This window comes from Gymnodraco acuticeps, unplaced genomic scaffold (assembly GCF_902827175.1).
Source record: "Gymnodraco acuticeps unplaced genomic scaffold, fGymAcu1.1, whole genome shotgun sequence".
In the NCBI taxonomy this organism is placed as follows: Eukaryota; Metazoa; Chordata; class Actinopteri; order Perciformes; family Bathydraconidae; genus Gymnodraco; species Gymnodraco acuticeps.
This window is the reverse complement of record NW_022990646.1, coordinates 555,878-581,301: the sequence shown is the minus strand read 5'-3', so window position 1 is coordinate 581,301 and position 25,424 is coordinate 555,878. Positions and strand designations below refer to the sequence as shown.

Genomic DNA, 25,424 nt, shown 5'->3' with positions numbered 1-25,424 from the left:
GCCACCCCTCAGCGGCCCGCAAGTGCCAGAGGACCTCGGCAAAACAGAGCCTGCCCATGTATATTTAAAAAAGTACCCAACTCGCCTGTACAGTGGGGTAAGGCGCTCATTTTGCAGCTCATGGTTTCAAAACAGAGATTGGCTGGAATATTCATGTAAAAAGATGCCATCTTCTGCTATGCATGCATACATTTCGGTTCAAGTAGGCTAAGTCAGATGCCTTCACCACAACTGGCTACGACAACTGGCGCCATGCTCTTATAGGCTATAGCCTACGTGATAAGGGACTGGGAAGGCATGAATCAAGCAAAGAGCCCATAGATCCATAGAGCTCTTAATTTTGCTCTCAAAGTGCACCAGATTGATGCTTTCAACTTCAATATTTAAAAAAAAATCTTCCCGGGGGAGCATGCCCCAGGACCCCCCTAGAGGAGGTGAGGACCCCCCTAGAGGGTGTTCGGTCCACTCCCCACTTATACAAATAGCACTTTACCACTGCACCCTCTCTAATCTCAGATGCACCCTCAGTAATTTTGTTCTGGACCCTTGAGTCTCTCAAATTACGTAGGAGACGCGTCATGAATTCAGTTTGAAGTGTGCTAAGAAGGCGCTGAACTCCCCTCCCCCCTCATTCTCCCTGAATCCTCCGGGCCAAATACTCATTCACTCTCAGTGCGTGTGCGTCTGCTCGGGACAAAACCGCACGCAGCTGCTTTCATTACCAGAGCTGGAGCCTCCGCGAGCAGGAAAGGGAGCTCGCGCCACTTGCTGCAGGGATATCACCTCAGATGGACTTGATATAAAACAAGAATACACATTTTCCATCTGATAATGAACACGTAGGTGGTAGTTACAAGTGCCGTTTTGTGGAGAAAAAACTTACAGCCAGCGGTGTTTTAATGTGTTTAATGTGTTTGCGCTCAACAGTGAGGTAGACCTTAATCGAGCACATTTTTACAGGAGTATTGGCGTGATATTTATCCGGTGGATGCAGCTGTCGGGGTCGGTGTCTGAGCCCTGCAGGAGCAGCCTGTCATACTCATAGGGCAGCATGGTTTCTCTGGTGCTTCACAAGTGGATGAGGAATATTTCTCCGGAGATGCTTCTGTTGGTGCCTATTTTGTGGTTTTTACCTCTGACTGGAGCGGCTCCTTCTCTGACTAACGAGCAGCTGGACACCGGGGTGGTAAGTTCTCTACATTTTCTATGAAGTTTTGCTAGTTATTACGACTTTTGGACACGGTGGGACTGGAAGTTTGTTTTGCTTAATATCACCACTAGAAACATGCCGTATAATGTTGTGTTTTTCAACCAAAGCCCTCTCTTTGAATGGGCGGTTTTACCCTACTTTTATAGGCAGAACACTCTCCATACTTGATCTGAATGTTAACACCTCGCAGCAGTCCTCAGCACGGGGGCAAGCTTGGTGATGCAGGCTGGATGTGATGGAAAATGAAATGGGAGCCTGTTCTGCAAAGCAGATCCCTGTAATGGCCTGCAATAAATACATGTAAATGTAGCCTATTTGTCTTGGTGGAATATCGACCTCCTCCACTGCATGCTGACATAGTATCCTGCACTGATGAGTGGCAGACGGGGCTCATTTCCAACACAGTGAGTGACACACCAAGCCATAAGACCTTATTGGATATTTCCTCTTCCCAGTGATACCTCTCAAAGACTGATCCAATATGTCACCTTGTGCCAATTTTAAACAATGACTGGGTTTAAAATATACACTTAAATCAGATGTGATGATGCAAAATATCCTCCTAAACCAATTAAACAAAACAGCCACTTGATTGACAGTTAACATCTTAAGGCTATGAGCTGCATATCAAAACGTTGTATTTAATGATAGGTGTGAAACTAAGGTGCAAACCAATACATCTCTTTTATGAATACTCTTCTAATTTATTTTTGAAAGGATGCTTTATGATTATTAATTAGACCCACTGTAAGCCTTCCAATGAGCTGAGCAAATTAAAGCTATTATATCATATTTCGATCGATAGGTTAGACCCAAAATAAACGTCAGCTTTGTGGTTGGAGTGTATTGAGCTGCAGATTAAACAAGTTTCTGCAAATGACTAAATCTTTGAAAGCAGCATAATTAATGCTTTGTTTAAATGGCTCTAATATCTACATATATTTCTCATTTGCATCGTTTTATTCATGTCTGCTGCTGCCAACTTCTGTCTTGTGTCAGTGTCAGGTGCACTGCATCTTTGCTCTTTCTTTTTAACAGAAGCTTGAGGATGAACCCTTTACTTAGGCATGAAGTATGTCTTGCTGTACCACATCCACTAACTACCTTTTTGTATATGTGCTACAAGAAGTCAACTTCATGTTCTTAGTCTTATATACTCTTAGCTTCAGACATTAGGGGTGTAACGGTTCACAAACATTTCGGTTCGGTACGTACCTCGGTTTTTAGGTCACGGTTTGGTTCGGTACGTTTTCGGTACAGCAGAAAATGTTTCCCACAAAACAACTAGTTTTGGATTTTTAATTATTATTAAACTGTGAATATTCACTCAAATAAAATACAAAATATAATAAAATAAACATTAAGGTGCAGCATTTCGATGAACTGAAATAATCTGTATTTGAACTGTACTGTACTAGTACCTAAGCAGCCCGTTTGACATTATGACTTGCTTGTCATTGTATTTTCATGTTTTTTTAAAGAAAAATTAGCTTGTCCACATTGCTTACCGAAAGGGCAGATCTGCTGGCACTATGACGCGTTGAACCCAATGTGAGCAAATGACTCATGACATTTTTTACGTTTAACGTTATATTCGTTCGGTACACATGTGTACCGAACCGAAGGGCCCGTACCGAATAATTTTGGTACGTGTACCGTTACAGCCCTAGCAGACATGAATCTTCCCTTATCTCAACAACATGGTTGAGGACAACCACACAGGGTCTTATCATTACATGTTTCCTTGTAGTTGCTTTAATCTTTTTCTTCCACTGGCGATTTAACACATTGGGGGGTTGGATGAAAGTTGTATTGGGCAGGCTATCCTTAAAGCTGCCTTGATGCTATATTATCCATGCTATGTTTGAGTATGTGAGCACTGAGCAAACATTTGGCTTCTAACACATCCAGCAAGAAACAGAGCAATATGATCATCACTGGAGTCCTTTTTCTCACCACACATCCAGTGTGCAAAGCTCAGGAGTGTTGTTCCTCTTTTGGTTCATCAGCAACTATTGAGAAGTCTATCTGTGTTTATTGTTCTTGAGGTATTAGCTCTGCTGATAAGCTTTGTGTTTAATTATGCCCTTCTTCAAATCTTGGTGCATGACTGTTTGTATGAGCTGTGTGCTAAGAGCAGCTGCCCACATTTTTTTTAAGAACCTACAAATCAAAACAAATGATAAGTACGGTGCGGAATCTATATTCTAAATAATATTGGCAGCACAAACTAATATTTTACATAATTACATCATCCAAGAATAGGTCTGGATTTGTCACCTATGTACTGTAGATTTTAAGTACCATTTAATGTCTGAGCATTCAAATAGAAGTAGGGTTGCGACAAATGCTCATTGCCTTTTCTTATTAATCTCTGAATTATTTTCATGATTGATTGGGTTTACCGTCCATTCATTCTAAGAAAATAACAGGAAAGTGCCACTCACAGTTTCCCAAAACCCTAGCTAGGTTTTACTTCCTTTGACTCGTGTGTGTTTTCATCAAAAGCCACAATGACAGTGAATGGCATTGTACACCGGAGTGTAATAACTGATCTTGTTAACAAAGGCAGACACAGCTTTTTATCAGGTTGTTGGTTTGGTGTGGAAGGATATCAGGGTTATCTAGGGAGCTGGACTGACAGATGTACAGATGAGCACTCGTACAAAGACACAGTCCCCCCCCCTGCGACCGTCTGATTGACATTTAAATAAGACTTCCCCTGCATTGATGCGATTGCTCTCAGCTGTTGGGAGCGGTTGGATAATTGGTTGTTGAGGTTTTAAGTGGGTTCTACTATCTCGGCCCAGTTGTGTTCATAAGTGCTATACATCTGGGACCTGGTCCGCAAGAACAACCTGCCCACAGAGCCGTGTCCTGATCTCCAGCTCTGCTGCTTCCCAGCCCCATTTCACTTCAGAGCCACTGTGCAGCATCACTTGGCTTTTAGTCGTGCTCGAGTGCCAAAAGAACCCCTCTACTTGTAAATACTATACACTGCGACCGTAATTAGCTGAACCACAAACTTAAGCACAGCTGAGGCATCCAGCTTCTAGATTTGTTGTTATCTAACCCGATATATAACTGCAGACAACTAATTTGCTATTTCAGAATTTTGGGAAACTGCTACATAACAGCCATTATGAAATCTGCATGTTTTGCTCATCATATCCATTTACTCCTGATGGCTGTATTTTTGCAGTAAACTAGCACGACAGAGCTCCTTATGGGGATATACGGAAGCATTGCTTTCCTTACTTTAGCAGCTGTCATAAGAGTGAGGTGACCAGATCAGCTTTTTTTTTTTACCTTTTTTGAATACTATTAATCCTGTAGAGACCGACCTTAAAGCATGTCTGTCTGGCCAGGATTTCATCTTTTTCAGTAAGGAACAGTATTGCAGGGTTGTAAATCACAAGTTTCACCACAACACCATATCATAATGAACATATTGATTATTTTACGATCAAGATTAGATGATATCATATGCCCGTCTAAGACAATTTATGACTGGGCTTTTCCAGACATTTAAATGAACCACTTTTTTAAATAAACAGACCTGTTGTTCTATCTATGCAAACACATTTCACTTTAATCAGCAGCAGATCAGACATATCTATCTTCGTAGAGTTATAGCATTTATTCATCAACAAATAAACTCAACTGTGGAGTGGACACGCCTCACTGCTACACACAGCTGTAATGTCACTGCTAGTTCCATCTATAATCCCTCTGACCATTGATCAAAAACTCGACAAACAGGCGATTTGTATCAATGTTTTCACCTCGAAATCGATTATATTGAATCAATACATTGCTGGATAGGTGTACACCAAATGAATTGTAGGAAATAAATAGAAAATGAGTTGTGTGCCTGATGGGACCACCACACCCTGCCAGTCTGCTTCTGATTCCCATTCTGCTTTATGATTTATTCAATGGGAATACCATCTGCTCTTGCATTCAGGGAATAGAAGAGGGAGAGAAGAGAAAAAAGCCTAGACGCCACCCTCCTCCGCCTCCTCCCACCAACAGTCCCACTTGGTCTCCCTACCCGCTAGACCTTATAACACTGAGTTCTCATGCAACGAGCCTGCCCGGCACCAGTACCACCACCCCTCATTAGCTCTCTCTTTGTGCATTTCACCAGTATCATATTCTGTCCCCTCAGTCCTTCAGTCTCCTTCCTTCAGTTTTTCTTCTTCCAATCCAGATAGAAGGCTTTTTCCTATTAGAACATCATGGGTTCTTCTGATTACACGCAGAGGCCCAGAAGTGGAGGGGGGCTCAAAAAGAAAATGGGACGCTGTGACAGTCAAGGGAGAGTGCAGTAGGAATTTCCTTGCTGAAATAAGTTATGAACGAGGCAGGGTCTCAAAAGGAAATGCATTAAATTATAAAAAGGAAGAGAATATATATCATCATGGAGTTGGGGTCACTTTTTCTTGAATATGTAATGAGAGAGTTCACTTTGTAATGTTACATAAGATGTTTTGAGGTAGCTGCTGTCGATAACTGTAACGCATGAGGATGAGTACGAGCAAATAATCGAACAAGTAAAGGGAAAAACTCTTAATAAGTCGCACAGCATGCTACTTCCCTTGTATTTTTCTTCCTTGTCGTGTCATCCCAGATCATTAGGACACTTTTAGCACCGATATCCCACTTCAAGCTGTGTGACCTTTCTTCCTGTAGCGCCATATCATGATTATATCCAGGGCAAGGACCCTTTTTTCCCATGTATCGTCAAGTGGCAGATGGAATATGTCATGCCGCAATGATTGACACAGGAGACAGTTCAGCGTGTAATATGTAGCACATTCACAGCTTCTCAGGAAGAGGGAGTAACTGTGGAAGCAAACCAGTCCTTCAATCCACTCTAATCCAATCTGTCATCACAGTTTTGCGAAGTGTTACAGTTCTCCAGAGTTGCATGTTTCTGAGGAGATGTCAAGAGTTTATAATGTCCTCAGAGGCCATTTCAACAAAGATTTGAGGCAGGACTGTATTGACGGCCACTGCAGCATGGCAGTGAGGGACTGATGTGAGACGGATGCAACACTTTTGCTTCATGTTTTTAGTGACCACAAGATTCATTTTGGAGACATTTGTTCAAGCATTGCAAGGGTATTTTATGTGATCTACAAATAAACAAGGTATTCATCTCTCTGTTAGCTTGTTTGTTTAAAAGCAGAATGATTTAAATGATCTTGACTCACAAACTCAAAGTTGAATCATACCAGATTATTTGTTTCTAGTTTCTTGAGGAAAATGGTCAACACATCTCAAATATCTGGCAGTTTTGTACGGTAGTGATGTACTTTTTATGTGGGCAAGTGGGTGCTCTCTGCCACAACAGAGCTGCACGCGAAAGTCTTTTTCCAATGGTTTGAACTGACTTCATTACTTGAGCAGACCCACTCCCGGGCTCCCCATATAGAAAACCTCAAATCAACTCCATGTGGACAGTTCTATTTTAACCCGGGGCGCCCCGCCTCTCCTTCTTGTCTTCGACCAGATCAAGGTTTTGGTTGCCATTGCTATTCAAAGTGCCGAGCAGATCTTGTAATTACAGTGGTTTCTGGTGTTGCGCTGGCTTCCATGCTAAAGCCCAAAATAATCTATATCCCTGCCAATAGGCTTCTTTAATAGTACATCAAGGAAACCTGAAATCAACAACAAAGCTACTCTGAAATTGCTTGCAGAAATTGGCAGAATAGTAATAAGTGTTTTGTTTTGCGTGTGTGCATATCACTTTCTTCTCATGTGTCCCTTTTTATAAATGTATGTATGCTTGCTTGCGTGTGTGCCGCCGCCACATTGGTGATCTCATAGATGGTCTCATTTGTCATTTCTTAACAAGTCATGGTCGAGCAGATGGGGGGGGGGGAAATAAAGGGAAGGGGGCTATCGCTTATATTTAGAGTCAATTGCAAGACTGTCATAATCCCATTTCGCAGAAAGTCCAAGTGAAATGAAGAGAATTAGGCGGGAGAGAGATTGAGTGGGTGGTTGAAATAAGATACATCTCCATCCAACTATAACTGGAAATTAAGCCCACTGTGTGTTAGTCCAGTGTTGATACTTAACTTCCTATCATTAGCCACTAACAGTCTGCTGAGTTTCAAGTTCTTTGTGGAAATTGCAGGCCAGGGTTATATTTTCTGAATAGAGCCAGGCTCTTTTTGGTTTTGAAAAATACAGAGTTGAACACATATGGAGACAAACACACATGACATGTATGTGTGTGTATTTCTGCATGTGCAGACTTACTGTTGACATGCCAGTTGCCGGCATTCCTCGGCCAACACTAGAGAGACATATCTTCTTTATAAGGGGCGTTATAGTAACACATGGCAGCTATTTCGTGGCATTCGTGTGGGCCTTATGAACTGAACCTAAGGACAATCCATAAATACACGCTCATAAATTCCCTCCTAAAACGTTGAATGCAATTACAAAGACGCATAGCATTGTAAAAACGTGTTGTTTCAAAGCTACGTATTATTATTTGTATCGTTAGTCTGTATACTCATTAGTGGAATAATATAGTAACATTTTCTTATGACGTTCACTATTCCTGGTTTACGTCAATTGTTTTTTTGATTGATGTTTTTCCTATATCCATTTAAGCCACAGAGATTAAAAACATCTTCATGTGATATTGATTAACTGAGCTTTTGACAGAAAATCAATTTGAGTGACCTTTTCGCTTTGATGTAGTTTGCGATTACCCAGAGGTGATGCATTCAAAACTCAACTTAATCCAACTGCTAAAGAAGAAGCCTCTTCATACCCTGCCTAAAATGTGACCGTAGCAATATTACTCCTTCTTAAACAATTATGATAGACGCGTTTGTTCACATGAAATTTGTTTTCCAATTTTGGAACTGTGGAGCTTTGAGATGTGCAGAGTTAAAGTTAAGGAACAAATAGAAGTTTGACTTTAGGGGAGTCATCATTTGTCAGGTGTCTGTAGGTTTAAATATGTATTCCCTTTACAGTCTTCTCCCTTATCCTCTGTCAGGGGGCACTGGGCAAACGTTATTCATTCCTTGTGTCTGTGGGCTTTGGCTCGATGCCATGCCACATGACCGCCCATAGAGAGAAGAACTTCAAAGAAGGTTTGGGGCTTTTTTTCCCTCACTGGAGACACTCAAACTTGTCCCTCTTGAATTAAGTTACAGGGGGATGTCCTAATTGGCTCCATACGTTTGTTTATCTTGAATCTCTGGTGACATTTTTTCAAAGTCTTTCCTTCACTTAGAACCAGAAATATCCCCCCATCTATCCATCCATACTTCTGTTTTATGATTATTTATGACTTGACATACAAGGTTTGATAATCAAATCAGGATTTGTTGTATGCAATGGATACATGTGCGATGATTACAGTGTTTGCTGGATTGTATTTGTGCCTTCTGTGCAATCTAGCTAGATTTGCCACACTAATTAAACATCCTGAGTTTATAGGACTGGAACGTACACAGGGATGCCACTGGTGTATCTTGCTGGCCTCTCAAAATGGAGGTTAGTTGCTGCTGGCACAGACAAAGCAAATATCGCCAATGGCAAACAAGGCAGTGATTAACAGTCACAGCAGAGGTTCCTGCAGTCCCCGAAAAAAAAGAAGAAGTCCTTGAATAAAAATCCCTTCTGTCCTATCATCAGAAACAGAAGGGCCCGTCATTGTCTGCATCATTGCAAACAATATATGGGTTGGCTCTTTTAGTACTTGGCAATCAATCTAACAAGTATGCTAATTCCGTGTAAGATTAATGTGTGTTTGGTGCATGTATTTCTGAGGCGTTTTCTTCAGGCAGAGCTTTCTGTTGTCAGGAGTGCCTCTAAACACACACACACATACACACACACACACACACACACACACACACACACACACACTGTCAGACATAAGAAGAAACTGATAAATGAGGTTTGGTGTGGCAATTTGAGCACGCACAGTTTACTCATAAAACTGCTTACAAATGCTTGATTAATGCGGCCCTGGCTTATTGCGGTGCATGTTAATGCATTGTGCAATGTTCTGCTTCATCCTGATTTCTCCTAATAACTTGATTTATCTTCCCTTTTCTCTTTCTGCATCCTTAACTTCTTTTTTGTCTTTCCACTTTATGAGTTTCCACAATTACCTTTTTATTGTTTTTCCTTATTTCACTCTCCCTCTCTTCTTTTGTCTTTCTCTTTGAATCAATTATCTTTGTATTCTCATCTTTTCTTTGCCTCTCTACCTCTTTCCTAACATTTCCTTCTCCCCATCTTCCTCCTTGCTGCCTCCAGGGACAGACAGTAGTTGAGTCGCAGCACGCCGCACAACCAGCTGTTCCTAAACCTGGGATTAGATGATTCACTTACAGTCGCATCGTAATCCCTGCTGTCACACTCGCACACACACAAACATGAAAATGACGACACATTTTCCTCCCAGGTGTCTTGGAAATGACATTCACACCTCTAGCTAGATGGGAACGGAGTGTCACACGTCCATCACAATGTACTGTATCCTTTCAACAAGTCAGACTTGTGTCTCGTTATAAACTCATTGTGTCTGTGGCAGAGAGAAATTCTTCCTGAAATGATTGAGCGTTTTTCGACGGGGTGGAGTGTGTGCCTGCCATCTGCTTGCAACATAGTGGGCTAGAATGTAAAGGATTACTTTTATAGTTTGTGGTGCCTTTTCTCAACTGTCTGTCTTCTATGTTTATTGAAAACAATCTGAGGAAAGCAGTCGAATTACAACTCATTACCTGGAACTCAAGTGTGCTAAACAACAAAACCAAACCCAACAATGTCCCCAGGGTTTTTTTTTTTCCTGAACGACCGAACCCACATTGAATTTGAGGTGGGACGGTAAAAGTTATATTTTTAAGATGATAAAACAAATGTCATGTGTGAATATATTGAGATTCATTGTTGATATTTAAGAAAAAGGCTCAAAACTCTGACTGACATCACTACTTTTCTTTACTCCTTAAACCTCACTAAACAATCTGGTCACGGGAAAGCATCATTTATTTTCCTGCTGCGATGCATATTTATTTGTTCTTTGATGTCCACTGGTAAACAATATAAGGGCTTATACGTGTATACTTTATTTTTCCTGATGCCTATTTGTCACGGAAGCTTTGTCACATATCTGTTAGGCAGAGGCCGACAATGTGCCAAGTCCATTGTGGATCCACAGGAAACATTATATAATGTATGCACAAACGATGCTAAAAATATCAACTGGGCCGGATAATTTGAGGGCTAAAAGAAAGCGATGGCGTGGATGTACTGATCTGTTCAGTAAAATGAGGCACATTGTTTCTTTGTTTTTTATTTTCACTGAATTTCCACATTGTTAAATGCAGTGAGTGGTTTAAACCGGATTCAGATTTGTACTCTCCCACACATCAAGTTGTGCTTCCTGCTGAAACTCAAAATGTTTCACTGATGATCGATGTTCACTGTTCCCTACAGTGAAATACATGCACTTTGCTAAGAGGACAGATCAAAATATGCTTTCGGTAAAAAAAAAGAAGAGCACATTTTGCAAAATCAATAATAGAAGCACAAATACAAGTCGACATATCTTGTTGACACTGGTTTTACAGGCTGTGCCAGTAGTAGACTGATCGACTTTTAAAGAAACAGGCAGGAACATTTCAAACATCTGTTACGCAACACATTTTTCGGCATGCCATTCGGCCTACTATTTTAAAAACATGTCAACATTGGTCTTCTTAAAAAAAAATGGAAAAGGTGTATCCGTGGAAAGCAATCAGATAAATCAAACTAGCATTTCTGATCATTGAAATTCCAAAAGCACAATGACAGAGGATTATCGAGCATACGGTGTCTTGTGATGGAACTTTTGGGTAATGTGTTAATGGAAAGTGAGCACTCCTTTTTTAATTATTTGTGGGATTGTATTTCTTCTGATCTGTGCATGTAAATGGCATAACTTATGGGGCCTCCCACTTTAGGGACTCTGGTGCAATGATGGATTCAATAGTTGAAATATAATGCGAGGTCCCACTTCTCTGTGGATGTTTTATTTATTTTGAGTCGGCAACAAATAACCTTTAACATCTACAAGAGAGCGGGTTTGCCCTTTTTTCAAGTTGAGGCTGTCCGTCATGGTCACCTAAACAATCGGCACACAATTGGTCTGTGATTTTTTACTCACAACCTCCTCCGATTCCTTTCCAGAGGTGCTGCCTGTTGACCTCAGTGCAGCTTTGGAACATGAGGTTCTCTTGAAAAACAAAACATTTATATAACTGTAGTTCAGTCCTGTACTCTGCAGGTTCTGTTTTCTCTCTCTAAATAAAACAATCCAACTTTGGCATTTTGTTACACTGACTGAATTAAATTATTTAAACTCATTAACACTGTTGTGATACCTATCTGAATTCAACATAGGATGTCCCTAAAAGTAAAATGTTTTTACATTGTGGCACAGCTTTATTTATCACCCACTTGGAGGGTTTCAGACAGATGGATAAAGATTGCAAGAGTAAACCCTGAGTACACAATTAGCATGAAAATGTTTAAAGAAGGAGAGAGAGGTCATGTTCAATTTGAAGCAGTTTTGGGTAAGGTGTGGGGAATGCATCAGAGTAGAGGAATGATTTCCAGGCATGGATTAATTCTCCCTCTTCCACCGACTCACAATCCAGCCTCAATTTTCTGTTCGATTAAACGTGTAATTCAGGCAGCATGTCACCCGCAATTTCCCTCTCTTTTATCCCCCTATACTCTCGCTCTTTGATCTTATCTGTTTGCACAAATGAGACCACGTTCTTCATTTCTTCAGTGAATCGAGCTCAGGATGTGCCATTTGGTTCCAGGAGCTTCTCAGTCAAACATACTTAAGCAAAGGTTTCATTCCTTGCATCCCGCATCATCCCAGTGTAATACTTTAAGTAAACCATCTCTCTCTGAATAAGCTGCTGATATGAAATGGGAAGCTGCTACAACCGCTTTGAATAATATTAGCATCTTTGCGCCCAAGGATGTTGCGAGAATACGGTATACAGAGAGAAATGTCTTTGGCGGAGAGCAACATAAGAAGCAGAAGATTGCTTGAATGTGAAAAAAGGGTCTGCATAAAGCAGACCCTTCACGCGGTAGCGAGGGGTAGAGCGAGGGATCGCAGATGCCGTCGTGCTCGTGGACGGATTAAAACAATTAAACCTAAATAGCTAGCGAATTATATACCCTGCTATTTTACCAGTTCTTATGCAACTTGCAAATATCTCTCTCTTCTCTCTCTCTCAATGTTGGTGCGCAAATGAGCCTTTTTTCAAATGATCCGGTGCTCTTTTTTGGTGGAGGGTGCGCATGCGCACCTGCGCACCAGTTATGTGCAGCCCTGCCTATTATACTGTTTTTCATCAATATATTGTAGGTCTCAGATATATACAAAACATGTCTCTGAAGTGTTTGGCTCCAAATACCAAACAGATAATTTTAGCATCCCATAATCCCCTCAGTTTCAGCCCTGTTTCAAAAGTGCTGATTCTCTGTCTGTTACTTTAGATGAAAACAAGGAGCCACTCCCCACGCCCCTCTGAGAGAGATTTGGTTAAAAAGAACACAATGGTGCTCTAGGAGGAGATTCAGGTGATAAGGGAGGGGGGGGGGGGGGTTACCTTGGTTGGTTGGTTATTGGCTAATGGTTACATAAACCAAAAAATGCTTATGACATCATAAAGTGGCCGAAATCGGGTTCGATTGCATTTCCTGTCTTGGTAGCCTGGATATCGCTATTTGACATGGATGGATACGATTCATGGACATGGATCAGAATTTGATCAATTCAATTTGAGCAACCCAACATAGTTTTTTGTTCTTCTAAAACTTCAATCTTTGAATCTCAATTTCTGAACAACGAAAGAAAATTTGGAAAATTATGTGATTCCAGTTGCTTCACATGTACAAGAGCAGAAACCTGTAAACCACTTGCTGATAGAATTTGTCCAACTGTTTTTACAGTCCTCATTATTATATTTCACGACTACAAATGTTCCCCACTGCTGGTTTGGTTCCAAGTCAATTTCTGCAGTAAAGATATCAGGATATGCTTTTGACAGTCTTGCACTCAGAAATGTATTTCCTCTGTGGCAGCTAAATATATTGGTAACACTTATGTGGCTGGCTAACTCTAAAAAAAACACTCACAATAAACCGAATTGAAGTCAACATGCAAACCTAGCAACATTAGGGTGTAAAAAAACACACATAATGAAAAATTATCTTAATTTAAAATGCTCATTTTGCCATGCTTGGACAGATACTGCGGATCCTGCACAAATCCCAAATATGATGGTTGTCATATGCAGTCACCACTTTAAGGATTTAGCTGTCAACTGAAATAAAAAAGATACGCTGCTGTTCAAAAGAAAATCACCATCCACAAAGGCCTGGTCAGATAGCTTCGAGGAGTACTTTCTATATTTCAATGGTCTTTCATACTTAAGGTCCCAGAATGTCCTCTTTACAAAGAGATTTTATTTTGTATTAAAAGTTAGTAAAAACTCTGCAGAAGTTCAACCAAACAAAAAATGGAAAGGGCAGAAAAAACACCTTTTTTGAAAAACGATTAAATACAAATATAAGAAATCACAGTACTTGGTAAAATGATTTGGAAACTTGGCAAACAAATGTGTGCAGATTCAATTGGAATAGGTTGCTGTTTAAGTGCAGAGTGCAAAAAGAATGCCTTTTTAAGAAGTGGAAAGGAAAAGAGAAGGTCAGGCTATAGGTAAGCACCACTAGAATTGCATCAGGGAATATCATCGATAGGAGAAAACTAAAAATATTGAGGACATTGTTGTGTTTCAATACCGATTTCACTTTTCTGGACTATAAAACAAATCCAAAATCAAAGGGTATTTGGGGGGGAAAAGGCTCCAACAGTATTATCAGGTTATGCAACACTGTTGGGCCATTGACCCCTAGATTGAATCATTTAATGCTTCTTGTTTTGGGGCCAAAGCTTTTTCAGTTGTAAACAGTACATTTAGTGTCGGAACTTTACTGTTTTTTTAAGGTTAATTAGATGTTATTGTTGAAAGTAGAAAAAAAAGATCAATATAATGGGTAACTCCAGACTTTTGAACAGTAATGTATGTATTTAATTGTCAAAATCGCAACTGTTAAGCTTATGCCTGTATCGGTAAGTCTATATATTTTGCATTATGTGCATGAAATGTAAATGTTCTGCCCTGAACACCCAGCTCTTTCTTCCAGTAGCAATAACAAAAGTCTTCACATTCTGTTGTCGGGATAGGGCACCCGAGAGGCAAAGGAGAGCTTCATCTTTAACTGACATTAATTAATGGATTCACGTTGTATCTCAAAACGTTTTATGCCACAGCACTCACTTTTCCAATTAATTCACCCCTTAAACTTTCTCCTTCAACTCTAATCCAGCTTCGTAACCGTTGAAAAGTCCAGGAGGTCGGGCACAGTTCTGACCTCATGCTCAAATGTAGTAAGGAACAATGTAAACACTATAATGGACTGTGCTACTTTATGACCTTTTCAGGGTCAGTGAGGTCATGAGGTTAAATGTCTCCCAGTCAGTCATTTCCTGTCAGAGGTTGAAGATGAAGGGGCTTAGCAGCTGTTCATTAGGGCTAAACAGGGAGGTATTGTGGGACAGGAGGCCACATGCTGGGGCAAAAGGGATTCTGCTTATGAAAGAAATTGCTTTGGTGACACCATGGTGACAGGAATATATTTTTGTGTCAGTGCCAGATGACAGAATTACATTAAATGACCAGAAAAATATGTGATGTCACAGATCTGACATAATTGAATAAAGAGCGAAGTATGAGAAATTATATTAGTTTGGTAGTGTGATATTTTACAAACTGTGCAATGGTATAGTACACCGAAGTGTTCAAATTATGATAAATACATTTGATAAACAACATGCAGTTTTTTTCTATTTGCAGGTCAGATTTGAACAACAATGACCTTTGACCTGCAAGTCTGCCGCTGCTAACAGGGGCTTGAACTGAAACAGGAAGCACATTCTTCAACTCAACAGTTGTGAGGGAAAATATGCAGGATATGGTGCAAGTGTGAAATGCCTATAGAGAGGTGGTCCAATAAAGTGGGTACAAATAAAACGGAGGACAAACTATTAACTTGCGTGTTTATCTACCTCAAAATAAATCAAGCTCATTTTTTAAAATACTGTTTGTGTTTTACTAGCATCCATGCTATTCGCAGGTTCTTTTTCATAAACAATCTCTGCACAATAAAACACAAGCAATACAGAAACGGCTATAGTTTGAAGAGAAGGCTTGGTTACTTGGCTATTTGTCATATAAGTGAAACGAAAACTAAATGGATGTTGTTGTTTCTTTGCTAGCATGCATATCCGTTATATAAATCAAGGACTGTGTTCTCCGTAAGAAAAAATCAGATTCTAAAAAGGAAAAATGTATGTTTTGTTTTCATGATGGCATCCCCTACTTTATTTTCAAGATCTGTGGGAACTATGTAGGCACTTTGTCTAGCTAAGAGTGTTATTTAGCTGCCTGCTGCTCTATGCAAGCCACATGGTTTAAACAACATCCTGCACACGTCTCGTAAGAGAAAGCTTGGGCGTTTGTTTTCGGTAAGGGGCTGTTGGACAAATTAGCTTTTGGTCCAAAGGAACATTTTTCAGGCTGTGTTGGGGTTTTAGAATAATGGAACAATTTCATGCCACCATAGCTTGCTGAATGAATCAATGTACAACAGTACTTACTGGGGAAAAGTCCACTGCTAACGTCTGTGTGCAGGCTACATGGCTAATTAGCTTCTCAACTTCATTAAGCAGTATTTAAAGCTTCTCAACTTCATTAAACGGTATTAAAACATATTTAAAAGTAATACTTGTGGCCCATACTTCTCAATACAACTGCTAGCATCACATTGTCTGGCTAATACGTGTTGACAAGGAGCGCACGTTTGTTTACTTTTCTCTTTTTCTACTGCCATAGTTTTATACCAAAGCTAATCTTTGGTCCTTTTCCTTTAATAACTTCAATTATCCCTTTTTAATTCAAATAACTTTTAATAAAAGCTTGAAAAGCAAACGTTCTTGACACTTGACTGCAAAAAGGGATGAATAAATCTGATTTCAGTTGGACTTTCAAAAGAATGTAATTCTCACTTCCTATGCTGTAGAACAGTGGTTCCCAACCTGGGGGGCGCAGGGGGGGGCGCCAGGCCTCAGATGATTTGAGGCCAAATATCATATTTAGATATATATTATCTTTTTATAATTATTTTTTATATATAATTGTAACACAATACATGATTGTCACTAAAAGCCTTGTCTCTACATTACAATAAAATATACAAAATAATTGATTAATTAATTTGAATACAAATTCAAGTTTGTAGCTATTAAAGGCATAAAAAGACAGAAATGTATAATTTGTTTTCTTTAATATAAATGTTTCTTCTGCCCGTAAAGTGTCCAAACTGGGCTTGTCTGGATAAGCGCATTTTTAAAACAGTCATTGTCCATGCCGGTTTCAGTTGGATTATTTGTCACAGTTGCTCCGATCAGATCGGTCTCCTCCATTTTGTAGATTATTTACGACTTTTGAATCCACATAAACACATCGGCAAAATCCGGCTTACTTTGAACATGTGTTTTAAACAGTTGAATCCCTTTGTGAATTGTTTCCACTTGCGCCGTCCTTTAATTTCTGCATACAGCGCAACTTCCAACAGGAGTCATTTGGGGGGGCTCTTGGGGAAAAAGGTTGGGAACCACTGCTGTAGAAAGTGTTTTCAGAACCTTCAGTCCTCTATTCTTTACAACTGACTTAAAATGCATTTGCATTATCCAAACACCTTGAAGCAAAATGTATTAAATCACCACACACTGTCTCAGCCTTCCTCACCTACAACTCTCCCGTCTCAAACGCTACACTAATGCATCTGCAATTCAGCAACACTTCAAATCGGCGCCCACATTAATCAATGTCTCACACACATGAAGCTTGGCTTCTCTAACTCAAATATGTTTTATTCTCGGCTCGCCTCACCGGCTTTGTTTCAGAATGGCAATGAGCAGCTGACTCACTTTGTTTTAGCTTCAACCTGCTATGAAGAAACAAGTCATTTAAAATATTGAATTGGGGAAAGTCTGGAGTAATTTCTATGTCAGACAGCGCTGCTAATGAGGGCTTTACCGACATACTTTATGTATACTTTACCATAATGCACTATGAATTACAATACTTTTAATGCTCTTTAAGGTCTATTGGAGCTGTATTCTTTAACTTTCAATATTGTTACGAATGCATTGCTTCCTCCTACTCTTTCCTTACTTTATTAAATGATTACAGGAACAGGGTTCAGGATTACAGAGATAAATTGTTTTTCACTTGTAGATGCACTGCAGAACAGACTGGGAGTAAGTCAAACCCTATAATATTCGTCAACACCTCAATTAAGTACGCATTTGTGGAAAGTGGAGGGCCGAATGTGTTAAGCATGTGCTATGTCTTTCGTGAATTATTGATTTATGAGGATATAAATAAGGCATTTTAATGTATGTTTGTGTGATGTGTTGGCATGGGCTCTTGCGTCAGGACATGAGAGAGAGAGAAAGTGTGTGCATATCTGTAGAAGAAGGAAGCCCTCTGTGTACTGGGGGAGTAAATATACAGTATGTGATCATCCATCTCCATGCTTCACATCTACATATGCAACACTGGTTATGTGCTTTCGTAGATCTGTCCTGAAGTACAGAATTTATCCCCATAAAATATGTCCGGATAATTGGGTCTCATAAACCATTGGTAAAGAGTTGCTGTGCGCAATATATAAGCTATCTAAAACAACTTTTTATGCATGTTTTTATGGTGATGAATGAATATAAATAAGGCATTTTAATGACTTATGGGATGGATTTTATAAACATATCCTATGGAATTAGGTATAAAGTAACTTTTAATATCAAATGGTTGCTTGTTCACTACTACATTTTAAAATAAAGTATTAAGACATGGAAATGAAATGCATTGTCACATTAAATATGTAAATTATTCATAAATGTCATCATCTGATTTCATACTTTTCCACTTATCTACACAAATTAAAGCAATATGCCAACAAAGATAGTAAAGAAACACTACTAGTAAGCAATGATGTAAACAATGCTATTTTCCTACATTGCTATTTACAGCCATAGATATCAAAGAAGGGATAGCTACCTGACTGTAAACAGTAACATCTCTGACAGTTGACATATTTGTATTCTCTCTTGGTAAATGTCATCATATAATCCAACCAAGGCATTGATCAACAGATGTGAAAGGAAAGACTGCCAAGAGACAGAAAGCAGAATCTGCCGGGCTAACATGCTGAGGAGAATTGACTGTTGTTGTGCGCAGTGGTACATCAACAGGCGAGTTTGATTTAGGAGGCTGTCTAATTGTACCACGGTGAAGTGCATCAGCGCAGCCCTGTCTCCCAGCAAGTATACAGCGAATGATAAATGTCAGCTTATTGACGGTGATGAAAAGTGGGGCTCCGATTGATTAAATGCTGCATAGCTGCCATTCAAATTACACTGCCAAAAGAGGAACGAAAGCACGGGTATGTGGCTTTGCAGAGCACTGGGGGGGACTCTGCACCACTAATGACATTTCTCACCAACATGACTGCAAAGGAGTCAATGAGGGATTCATCTGAAGAGTTTCTGACGGCTTGGCTTTGTGGGAGACTTTGTAGTTCAAGTATATCTAAGTGATTTTATTATTAATAAGTAAATTGTTGTTAATGACACTTAACAACAAACGTTTGTATTAATACTTAAACACTCAAAAACCATGCTAATCTGAGTATCTCTGATCAGATACTATTGATAAGTGCAGTTGAAAACATGTTGGCATAAAATGGTATGTTCACGTTATCCTGTATAAACTTGAGTTGTAAAATAAATAATTTTTTTCGCCTTTTATTCAAAGTGAATTCCGTTTTTGGATCCTTTGTTTAATGTTGAGATGTAGGAGTATCATTTTTAGGTATTCCTTTAAGTGGAAAATGTGTGAATTGTGCTGCTGTTGAAAATGCTGTTATCCTTAACTTTATCAACAGTACATCTCAAAGGAAGAAAATGGCCGGACAAGTTGCCCATAAAACATTGGGGGTTAAGAAACGTACTGGTGCGGACCAAGAAATAGTCCAGTGTATACCCATCTGCAAAATGTCAACATTTCCTTTTCTGTTTTGTACGGATCAAACTTAAAATGTTAAAAAGTGAGGCCATCTGCGTAACCTTTGGACAGTCATGTTTTGAATAGATAGTTCACGGCTTTCACTCAAAAATATTCTTCGTTTTTTTTATTTAGTCTTGCTTGACCACATCAATCAAAACTGAATGTTAATATTCCAGGACTGCACAGGTAATTTGATCAGATAGTAGGCTAAGTGGTTGGGACCCCCCGGGCCTGAGTTGGGACACGGGGTCAAGACCCCACGTCAGCAAGACTTTGCACTGCTGAAGTCAATGAATATCTCCAGGGCTGCTGGACTGCAGCTGAGCCAGTGCTCCGACTTTCTACTGCAGAAAGAGAGGGGAGAAGATTTTGTTCTTTAATGTTTCTACATTTAAGGCCAGGTTGTAGTTTGTGATTGTATTGCTGTTTTTAGGGAAATCCCGGTACTGAAAGGAGCTCCTAGACTTGCATAGCAAAGTATATAAGGAAGATATATTGTTGCTCATCATGTCCTTAGATATTCCATCACTAAATAAGTTACTAATTTGAAAAAACTGAAAAAAACACGTTCAATTTAATGTGCATTAGCGTAAGGTTTTTTGCCCCGACTGAGTGTCTTCGCAATTGTTATGCATTTGTCTAAAACCAGTGAAACCTACCAACCAGTGAGACATATTAGACGAGCTACATTTAAAGTGTGACTCAACACAATAAAGGCATCAAACTCAAAGAGAAATGTTCTTTCCGGTAGTTTTCCTCAAATGACCTAATAAAGTCTTGATTATTTTTTTGACGGGTAACTTTTATAAGTCTGCTTCTGTCTATCTTTCTTTCACATACTCACAGATCCTGAATAATTGATCATAAAGAGAGAAAAACTTAAGAAGAACATGGCGGTAGAAGAGAAGGGGGGGGTGTTGTCGCTTGAAGCAGTAAGGAAACCTTACACGTTGCCATTTAAGATGTTCTGTTAGTTCTGCTTCACAACTCTGGAACAAAATAGTGAGAGTCCACCCTCAGAACACAACACAGCTATCAAAAACACTGCTGCAATTGTGGAGTCAAACAAGTTAATATGGAAGCATCAACGGCTTGAAAAAAGACTTTGGGATGCAGTTCAGTGTCACACATGTTTTTGTGCATTCAGACCGAGTGTGTGTGCATCTAAATTAGCGATCAAATTGTCGGACCCCTTGGAGAGATACATTTGTTGTAGATTCTGTGTTTCTCTCCGAATGTACTCCTTTATTTCTCTTTTATATTAAGTGTGAAGACCCCAAAAGACACAGCAACAATAGTTTGTGATTTAATACATTTGAGATGAATGTAAACCTTTTGCGGTCTTCCAATTGTGGTTGTATATTTGAACTGTCAATTTCTATTATCTGTCAGGGTTTATTGTTGCTTTTTACTGAAAGTGTGCGTAGGTTTATTGTTCTCCTTATCCAGGAAGCTTTGATATTCTTTTGTTTCCGTTTGAACTCAGATGACTTGTGTTTAGTATTTTTAAAGAACACCTGAACACAGTGACACCCCTGTATATCGCTGAACTTGTTGACAGCTTTTACAGCTTTTGAGCTACAATGTCAGGGTTTAAATTAGTTGCTGGCTCCACAAAAAAGTTTGATGTAATGGGTTCAGGAGTCTGAAAAGGAGTTGTGGTGGAGTAGACGGGGCAGATGTAATTCATCGCTAGCACACTTCTCTTACATAAAATAAAATGAACCTCTTGTCTCTTTGGATGCATGTACATTCGCACCAGTACACATGGGTTTTGTTAAATTAGTTTTGGTTGATAGAACGTTTAATGTATATTATTATTACAATGTGTCTCTTGTTTTAAATGTTGGTTACTACAACCTTCTCCCCAAAGAAGGTTTTGTTCATGGCTTAAGTTAATGTTGCAATGCCTGACAGTACTCAAAGTGATGGTAATAAGTACGTATGGTAGTTTGAAGTTACTAAATTAGCTTTGTACGATACAGATCATCATACTGTAAAAAAAATGTACCAACAACTATGAACTACTCTTTTGGAGCTTCTTCTCAGGAAGTGCTGCTGCTACTGCTACTACTGCATAATCCAACAATTCTGTGTAAACATTAAAAAAACAATGTATCACCATTATTATAATTGTCCTCACATAAGAATATTAACAATCCAAGTTATTTGCAAACTTCAAAAAGACCTTGAGGCAATGAAACCCCCTTAATTGATTGCTCATGGTATAGTCCAAATTCCCTCTACTAAAAGGCCCATTGGAAGGTCCCACTTCCTGTTTGCAGTTTGGACATGATCAGCACACAGGTAATGTGGATAGGAGCTAATGCAACACATGTTGGCAATTGAACTTGCCTTAACCGTATCAATTATTATCAATTAATTTAGTTAATATTTAATTAACAATTTCAATGACCAAGGAATGCATACTGACATTTCCAGAATTGTCTTTTGTTGAAAGGTAAGCATTCTTTACCCCACATGCTTGCTACACTAACCTAAATAACATAACTTGATTACTAAACTAGAATTAGCTAAGATCATGCTTGAAAGGTGGAATAAATAATAGAATGTATTTTGAAATCTTGACTTACTTTTGTAAACCACATTATTAATGTTCTTTCAGATTCATAGTCAATTTGACTTCCTGGCTTTCTTTACAAGCCTTTGAACTCTCCCATTTTCTCATCCTGCCCGATGATACTCTGGTTCACATTTTAAATTCCCTGTGCAGGGATGGCAAATTCAAGGATGAGGAGGCACATATCAGCCTTCACTGGACCTAAAGCATTCACTTAATGGGATTTTTCCAGCGTTGTCAATACAGAAGGGATGCCTTGCTATCGCTCTGTCACCACCTTATTGGCTTGGGGAGTGAAGAGGAGGCTTTAGCTGTTTCAAGACAGATGAGAAGAAGAGAAAAACCAGACAAAGAAAGATCTTAGGGGTGGGTAAGGCAACAGAGAAAAGAGCATCACTTCAACCATCAGTCACAACTTGCATGAAGCAAAACCAGTCAATGTCAGCTGGACTTCTTTGATTGGCAGCAACTTTTGTGGTCTCAAATGGAAAAGGAATTGCATATAAACCGTTATGAAGGGCTTTTCATTTAGTTTGACCATATTTCTTGTGAATTTGTACAACATTTACAGAAGTCTTGATGCCACCTTTTCATTTTCAATGCTGTCTTTTTTTCCTATCTTAAACAACCAAGCTGTTAATAAAGCATATGTATTGATGAACTTCGCCTAATAACCTATATAACCTAGCCATCTAAAAAAAACATTATGCTTAACCTCAAACAAATATTCTAATACCATAAAGGGAGATAACATTAGCTCACACCATAATGCAATTTTTTTAACTTTTTCTCACAGAACTTATAGCAGCATTTTTGATTTGTCAGCATAAAACTTAAATGCAACTTTGTGCAAAAGTTTATCTCTGAATATTCCAAATAGCAAAATCATTATAACGCCAGGGAAAAATACCAGATATAAGTCGACTGTGTCATCGACAGTTTGAGAGATTGGTTGAGGCTAATGGATCGTAACAGAACAAACTTTTCTTCCCCTTAATGAAATTCAGATCAAATTAATTGTAACTAGATGTCTGTATCTTGATCTTGATTGTCTGTGTTGATGGTGAAACTGTTACGCTCCATCAGCAACACTCTGTGCTTTGCAATTAGAGACTCAAATGTCCCTCACCATGTGCAGCTCTTAAGCATTATTGAGAACAAGCACTAGGTATAAAAATAAACAAATAGAGATCTCCTTGTTGCTTGGTGGTCTAAAATGCATACATTTATTCACAAAGTACTACATGAATGTTCCTCTTGCTCTCTTTCCTGTCTTTTCTGTACACACTCGCATACAAAAACCTTAGGTACTGTCATTTATCTTTGTAGATACAGAATGACATTGGCTTGCAAATGATAATAATTTCTATCATCCGAATGTACAATTGCTTCTTTGCTCGAGCTCTCACACTACCTTGATGTACATAGACACATCCGCAGACAGTAAAAATGAACAGTCTCCGCAGACAGTAAAAATGAACAGGTGTCAGACCTTCTCAGCAGCTTGGATACTTGGAGTCCTTGACATGCCTGGGATTACTCTTGAACTCTGTGTCTGCTCTTCCCCTTCCAGGACTGGCTGAGTAAGTTTGGCTACCTCCCGCCCCCTGACCCGGTGACTGGTCAGCTTCAGACCAAGGAGGCCCTAACCAATGCCATCAAAGCCATGCAGAAGTACGGAGGGCTGAAGGAGACCGGAGTCTTAGGTATGTGGACGTGTTTTTATGGGGCAATCACATGCTAATGTGGATGGATGAAGGACATGTTCTTAGATGAGTGAATGAAAGACTGTAACCCAATCAGAACACTACCAACCATAACTTCCTCTCCTCTTTAGACCAAGCCACAATGGGCCTAATGACAACACCCAGATGTTCCCTGCCAGATGTTTCTGACACCGAGTTGACAGTGGGCCGCAGGAAACGAAGCCTGGCAACTCAGAAAAAATGGGATAAGAGGCATCTATCCTGGAGGTAGGATCAATGAAATGTACAGTAAAGGCCAATACAGGGGTGAACGTTGAGACTTTAAATCGTAACAACCATTACTCTAACATATTGGCCACACGGTTCCGTCGCTTTGAAGCTTGCCGGCCGCGCGACCAACAACATTAATCTCCCGCCCCGGACACACAAGCACACGGTTTGATTGGCTAGCGCTTGTACTGGCATATGATTTGATTGGCTGGCGCTTGTACTGGCATATGATTTGATTGGCTGGCGCTTCCATCGAAGCTTGAAAAAGTTTAACTTTTCTCAACTTTCAGCACGAGCAACAGAGGCAAAGCGACACGACGGAACCACAATGCAGTTCGGCAAAGCATGACGTCACCCCATTCAATGGGAAGCGTCTCCATTGAAGCACGCGACGGAACCGTGTGGACGATACGATATGCTCACCTCCATTTGTACTCTTAGATGCCAATTGTGAAATGTGTTTTATAAAACTTTGCATCCAAAATTTGCGGGAATAAAAAGCACATTTCAATTTGAATCATGTAACAACAACATATTTAAAGAGGTCATTTTATTCTATTACATTTGGACAGTTTGACGTTGATATGTCATCAGATTTACTTATCCAAAGCTAACAGGGAAGGGAATAATGTGGAAAATGTTGTATGCTTTTATTGCAAATGGTCTCAATCTGTAGATATGAACTTTTTTATGAAACTGCACAATTGATAGCTAGCACATTTTACATTTTAAAAACACTCGTCTAATAAACATCATATCTCTGTAGATGGATAAAAAACTAGCTGAAAAATGTTTCAGTAGGTTACACTATTTATCAGTACTATCTAGGCCACTGAAAAAGGATGTATTTTTTTGCATCAGATCTGTTTACCTGAGCCTAATGCAGTTCTATCCAGATCCAGTACTCCACATCAGTGCAGTCAGCAATAAATCCCATCACTCCCCGCCCCATCTGTGCATCCTTTGATAGATTAGATTAGAGGACTCTTCCTCAAACTGGAAATCTTTTGCTCTCCAGATCAATTCTAGCTCAAAGGAACGGCATTTTGTAAAAGTTGAAAGCTGATTACAGGGTCCTTTAATAAACAACACACACGCCCGTCCTCTCTAATGCTGAACAAAGACTCAGATACCTAATTAAACTAGAAAATACAATGTTGTTTCAAGTTTTTGAAAATTGTCTCATTATTGCAACAAGATACAGATTGTTCAGATTTCTATATATATAGTGTATCTATGTTTTCAGAGTCATTACAAAAATGCACTCCTGCAATGTAATCCCATTTCTCTGTTCTGTTGATGTGCAGAACCTTCCACCCTTTGTAAATTGCAGCTAAATGGTCTTCTACTTTTTTTACATCACCTGCCAAAAAGCTCTGCAAGAAGTGGTGCATTTATCCAACAAATGC

General features: G+C 39.4%; 1 protein-coding gene across 2 annotated transcripts in view; it reads left to right on the top strand.

The window, feature by feature from the left end:
- The first annotated feature begins 652 nt into the window (after nucleotides 1-652).
- Nucleotides 653-25,424, top strand: part of LOC117554747 (matrix metalloproteinase-17-like) — a 66,394-nt gene continuing 41,622 nt past the window's right edge. Inside the window, exons 1-4 of one of the 2 annotated variants that reach the window (XM_034229237.1) lie at nucleotides 653-839; nucleotides 961-1,186; nucleotides 23,613-23,745; nucleotides 23,877-24,012. In XM_034229237.1, the coding sequence (XP_034085128.1) occupies nucleotides 1,052-1,186; nucleotides 23,613-23,745; nucleotides 23,877-24,012 (404 nt within the window). In that variant the 5' untranslated portion in view covers nucleotides 653-839; nucleotides 961-1,051. Of the gene's footprint in view, nucleotides 1,187-23,612; nucleotides 23,746-23,876; nucleotides 24,013-25,424 lie in introns of both variants that reach the window. The other variant, XM_034229236.1, reaches the window with a different exon arrangement.